Consider the following 6,427-nt stretch of genomic DNA (forward strand, 5'->3'; position numbering starts at 1 on the left):
GTCACCACCTTATAAATGGCAGAGAGTGATATCAGCAAACAAAATTGGTGCCTTGTCATGCCCTGGCACTGGCTTTCTACTCCCAGGTGCAAGGTGTGATGTTAGGTTTAAATTTAAAGGATCTGAGTGACTAAACCCAGCTACGAACTCACAAGTAAAAGACAAACTGATAGAAGCACTGAGCCCTGGACCTTAAAATAAGAAAAATGCGCAACTGCACTGAATTTCACAGGGTTGAGGCATTTCAGCGCTGAAGAGCAGTAACTCTGGAACAGCTAAAATGCAAGTAGCAGATGACTTCAGCCATGACAAAGTGCATTACATTAAAAACAACCTTTCGGAATTTCTGTTTTGCAGAAGGTCAAAATTAATGAATCCTAACGAAATTTTTTAAACTAAAAATCTTCAGACACTTTCAAGGTATGTCATTACATAGTTCACAATTCATAAGTCAAAACTTGGAAATGAAAATAGTGTGTCTTTATTGATAGTCTGCCACAAATTATTGTATAAACTTAAGAGTTAGCCCAAAACGTATCTGCTACGTGGGAAGATCCTGAACGTTGCAAGCATATCTGCAAAGAGCGGATGCTTTCTTACAGTAGATAACCGCCATTCTGTTACCAGCTCTCACTACAGTGCCACATGCAATTACTGTTTTACACAAACTGTATGAGGCTCGGTAGAGTCACTGTCTCTTCAATATTGCAAACACCCAGAGATGCATACGTTAATGCTACGCCTTCACTGACTTCAGTGGGACTCCTCTGTCTCTTAGGTGAGCTTGTCCACAATGTTTGCAGGAATGGAGTTTATGACTACGAAAGCTGTGACAAGGGGGATGAGAACAGACATACCGCTATAGGAATTCCAACAATTCAATGCATCCATCTTACTGAAGGAAATCAGTATCTTTACATACTATTGAATGTTAAAAACAAACAAAGATGTTTAAGCACAAAGTATATATTTATACCAAATAAAACAACTGAAAAAGTATTACATAAAGAAAAATAATGTAACAGAACGTACTTAAGTACCTAACTTAGTCATGCTCATATCTAAAAGTAACATTGGTAACTAATATATATAATTTTTGACAAGGGTGCATTTAAGAGTTCTCTAACATACAACATTCTAAATGTGGAGAGTATTTTTTCCAAGATACAGAAAACAAATTATTTTACACAGGCACACCTGTTAATTTGTATAAAAAAAAAAAAAAAAAACATGCTTGTAAGTGAAATGGTCACTTTAGTACTAATTTACCAGATGTGTGAAAGCTATGTAGTGTTAATCATGTTGAAATCGTCTCTTCTCCTTTTGCATTGGTGAGCGCCAACACTGAATGGTACAATATTTGATCCGTATGGTTCACTGACACTGCAACTTGTTTCCAAGCAGTAGCCCTGCCCAGGCATTGAACAGCACAGTACTGTACAGCCCCATCTGTCTGCATGTAGTGTATTTATAACTAAAGCTATTACAATTATTACAATGATTTCTGTTTCAATATATACATCAGTATAAAATACTACCCAAAACACTTTTGCATTTCAAACAATTTTAACCACTCCATCAAACAATGCATTTGCAGAATTAAAAAAAAAAAAAAAAAAAAAATCCAAATTAATGTTGATTGCCAACAGTACAGCATCTCTATGGTATGGTTCCTAATAAATGAGAGAACGGAAATGTATTAAAATCACTTAAAATAAGTATCACAAAACAGAATTAATGTTAGAGTAGTTCAAGGATTCCCAGTTTGTCAGTATCTACCCTAAGCAGTGCTACCCGAGTACAGTATAAGCCATTTAGTGTTTCTACAATGAGAAGAAAACATTCAAATATTAAAGCTGTGACAAATGCACAAAAGCAAGGAAAGAAAATTTGTTCTGTACTCATCCCTGTTGTAGCAAGGTACAGGTTGTCAGGAGTTTGCACTCAGTGCATCGTATGTGCTATTGTACCTGGACACAACTGTGGAAGACAACTGAAATGGAATCAGCTCTGTGTTTCCTTGCTGTTGTGGTTTTATGTCAGACCATTCAAGTTACAACAACTTAGTGTCTTTTTTTCCTGAAGGGAAGAAAAGAGAAGAATTCATAATGAAATCGTAAAAATGCTACTAAAATCCCTATCTTGGACACAATATACTGCTTTAGGAGCTACTGTGTCATTGCACAATATAAGTGGCCTATTAATCGTTCAGTTATTGGTGTAGCAGAATATATTTGTCATTGTGGATGTGTTTTGAAAATTGGTATTTTAAAACCTGCCTGTATTCCATAACAAGCCACAAACAATTTTGTGTATTTCAAACACTGACATCCTTATGTGAAGTAGTAAATGTACATTTATAGTGGCAAATTTCAAACCTCTGCGCCTCTGCTGCTTCAGTTTTTAAAATGAGACTTGCTTCAGAGTTTTCACTCTTTACATTATCCGAAAACAGAGCTATTTTTGAAGCATAAAAAAATCCAAATGATAATAGTAATACAGGGGTTTCTTTTTGTTTTGTTTTGCCGATTCACTCTTAACTTGAAAAATAATCAATGTCTAAAAAAACACAAAACAACCCCTCCCCCCCCCCAAATCTCTCCCCAGCAGAAGCCCCTGCTAGCTGAGATTTTTTTCAAAACCAGGTTTCACACTTACAGTATCTTTATTGTCAAGTTATACACCCTTCAAAATAAAGGCTCATGTTGAGAATGGCGACAGGCCCTTAATTAGAGAGGTGTTAACTGGTGACACTACTTTTCATCAGAAAAAAACAAAAGCCCCATGAAACTTCATAGCTTATACTAAAAGTTTGATTCATGCTCATTTTGTTCATTTAAAAATACTCTTTGGAAGCTGTGTCAACTCCTGCAGACAACTTAGTGATACATCTCTTCCTGTTAAAATAAAGATAATTCATATTCACCTCTACCCCATGCTAAGCTCTACTACTAATATACACTTCATTACCTGCTCATGTCACCATCTAGCACATATCTTTACATTCTTCTACATATAGCGTCCAGGGCTTATTTTTCACCAAACAGAATTTGATAACTGTTACACTTAGGAGTTTTTCTTGAGGATTTTTTTTTTTTTCTGGTGTTCTAGCCTTTTCATTGCAACTAGTGATATTAATAGTTCAGACCTTTTCCATGCTAACTTAAGAGAAACTTTTCATAAAATTTTTTCCCATTAAGGATTTTAAAATCTAAACTCGCTTAGATATCAAAACTGAAAACCAGAAGAGAGATTAGACGCATCTGTCATTTTAAAATGGTTTCTGCTACTTTAAAACGCATTTAAAAATCGTACATATGACACTTGGGAATCTAACTTTTACACTTCTGCAATCAGATTCTAATTCAAAACCTTGCAAATAAACATGAAAAATAAGCCACTGGTCATGAATTCTAATTGATTACATTCAAAGCTAGCCTTTTAAAAAAATAAAAAAGTTATAGGCAAAACATACTGGTTTATGTACTCACTAGCTTATCAGGCTACAATAGGCATGTTTTAAGTATAAAAAAAGCAGACAATTCAGATTTAAATAAGACTATGTGAAATCAGAAAAACCCTTTGGATTTCACTATTTTTTAAAAAAAGAACACCTATAATTACTTCCCATCCTACAGCTACAGTTAAACCAACTAACAAAAATAATCAAACTATTTTTGACAAACAAAAGTTAGGCTAGAATATGTGGCAACAATCAAAGTTCATATATGTTTCTATGTAAAATGACTCATGATTTACTATAACATAAGATATGAACAAGAGCACTTTGTGACTAATGAAAGAGCTACTAGTAGAAACACTTAATGCCAAACAGTCTTCAGCCCTCCTTTAAGTCGTATCTCCAAATCAGTATTGACTTCTTTTGACCAGATACATCATTTTTGGCTTGTCACCCCAGTATGTCATGTTTTACCACTTGCCACAGGCAGCAGGAGACAACTATCTGAGCAAACTACAAGCAGTGACATGCAGAAATTAACTCTCAAATCTGAGTACTTAGATAAAATGATATGCAAGCGCACACTAGGACAAAAGGAATGGCATTCGTCATCCAAATAGGCTCATCATCCCTCCCCACCCCCCTTGAACAGTAGTTGCAACAGCAATAGAAAAAGATCAAGAAGATGTCTGTTCTTCAGAGTCAACTGTGGAAAAAAGTCAGCAATATATAACAGCAGCGATGGACAAGGAAGAGCAAAACGAAAGAATCTTGTTGAATATCTGTTCATGTACTTTTTCTGAACACAAGCCAGTGTGCCACACTGGCTTGTTCTGAACTTCAGATACAGATGTCCTATTCTCCTTAGATCCTTCACAGATATAGAATTCAGTCTCCCTGAGGCCCCTATAACCAAGTAAGAAAACTCTCTTTATCTAGCTTGGTGGCTGCCAAGACAGATTCCATGTCATTAAGGATGTCAGAGCTCAAAGCCTCTTGCAGACTTGGCATCAGTTCTTCTCCTTCTATATTCATCCCATCTCCTTCCAGTGTCCCAAGGTCCACATTTGTCCCTGGAATGGCTTCAAGGTAGTCTGGGAAACGGTTCTGATGGGACGGTATGTTACTTTGGCTGATACTGTCACCTAGTTGTAACACAAAAAAAAGATGAACGTTAAATATACTGGAAGTACCAAACCCACAGTTTATCAGGACACCTGGTGAAAGGTTAATCCTGTATCTCTTGCATCACACAAGCAACATGATTCATAGAAATCCAACATAAAAACCAAAGATGACTTGACTGCATGCAAATGTACAAAGAACATGCCTTTGTTTCAACCTTTTCACCTACTGACCCAAATCTGTACAGATCTTTGATGCCATTTACCATATCTTAATTTTTACACTTAAAGGAAAAAGACAATATTGAGTCAAATACTGTTTTGGTACTGTATTAGCAACACTGGATGAGGTACTATTCTTAGTGCTGGACAAACAGTATTATTTAAAAAAGCAAACGGACACTCAAATTCCACATAACGACAGAGTGACACTATTTTTGAGCAATCCCCATCCTCCCAATAGAGTCGATCACAAGTATGTTTTTCACAAATCTAACTATAATATTTCTATTCTAGAAATAGAAGAAAGTGGCATAACAATGAGAGAAGTATTCACAGCTTCTCAGAGTTGCTTGTTTTCATTGCAAAGGGGCTGAGCATTTCATGGACACAAGTATATTTTGAAAACATGCATTAAGGATGTACACAAAAACAAACCTGTATCCATCTCATCAACACTGTTCAGGAAGTCATCGGGGGTTCTGGGTACACTATAACTGCTCATGCTAAGTCCACTGTCTGTGCTTTCATCTCTGGAGTGATATGTTCCACTGTAACAGAAGAATGGGAGCAAAAAATGAGGGTAGAGTACTGAAGAAATTCAAATAAATGCTTGGTTTTGAACCAACTCAAGGGCTTTAAAAGCATCGCTGTCATGAGAAACACTCTATTTAATCACAACCTGAAGCCTTTGAGATACACCTGAGTTTTATTTTATGCAGACTTTTCCCAGCTAGACCTGTATTAGATTCAATCTCACTTGATGAGACTGTACTTAAGCAGCTTTAAAAAACTGCCTACCTGTGTTCTGCAGTTTTAAATTTTTCACACCCACCCACAGCTAAAAACCATTAGAAGCATACCACAGACAGTCCCTAATGATTATAATAATAATGGTGTACCCTTTCACACTTCTGTAAGGATAAAAAAAAAAAAAAAATTCTAACTACTAATGTCCCCTCATTTAATCAACCACTGAAGTGTATTTTTAGGTCACTGCTGATATAAATAGGAGCTATAGTTGGAACTCCTTTAGCAATTCTTCAATTGCTTTCCACTGCCGCATTACTACGAGTTCAGTCATACATGTCATGGCAAGAGAGCGCACTAATATAAATCAAATGCTGGTACAGAAGCCATCCTGTAAACAAACCCTGTTCAGAACCATCTTGTTGACAGAACAGTAACAGAACAGCGATGGCACGGGGCCTTACGTGCATTCACTTTCTTACTGCCAGTGCAGTGAGCAAGACCAAGAAAGCTGCAGTGGGAAATTTGGGGCACGGGGGGAAGTAGGCCCCCCATTGCTATTGAGTAGCAATGTTTTAGTTGCAGGGGGGCTGCAGGGGTGGCCTCTGTGAGAAGACACCAGGAACTAACCCCATGTCAGACACAGCTGGTTCCAGCTGGCTCCACATTTGTCCTGCTGCTGCCCAAAGCTGAGCCTGTCAGTGACAGTGGTGGTACCTCTATAGTAACCTATTTAAGAAAGGGGAAAAAAAACCCCACTATGCAGCAGCTGGGAGAGGGGAGTCAGAAAACGTGAGAGGAGCAGCCCTGCAGCCCCCCAGGCCAGGGCAGCAGGAGGGCAGGAGGGGCTCCAGGCACCGGAGCCGAGATTCCC

At 37.6% G+C, this 6,427-nt stretch overlaps 1 protein-coding gene across 1 annotated transcript in view; it reads right to left on the reverse strand.

Moving 5' to 3' along the window:
- Window positions 1-2,647: 2,647 nt before the first annotated feature.
- YAP1 (Yes1 associated transcriptional regulator) overlaps window positions 2,648-6,427 on the reverse strand; it is a gene marked incomplete at its 5' end in the record, with an annotated part of 84,868 nt that continues 81,088 nt past the window's right edge. Inside the window, 2 exons of the mRNA XM_009641763.2 lie at window positions 2,648-4,605; window positions 5,242-5,354. Coding sequence (XP_009640058.1) covers window positions 4,367-4,605; window positions 5,242-5,354 — 352 coding nt within the window. The remainder of the gene's footprint in view (window positions 4,606-5,241; window positions 5,355-6,427) is intronic.

Source organism: Egretta garzetta, unplaced genomic scaffold (genome assembly GCF_000687185.1).
Source record: "Egretta garzetta isolate BGI_Z169 unplaced genomic scaffold, ASM68718v1 scaffold547, whole genome shotgun sequence".
In the NCBI taxonomy this organism is placed as follows: Eukaryota; Metazoa; Chordata; class Aves; order Pelecaniformes; family Ardeidae; genus Egretta; species Egretta garzetta.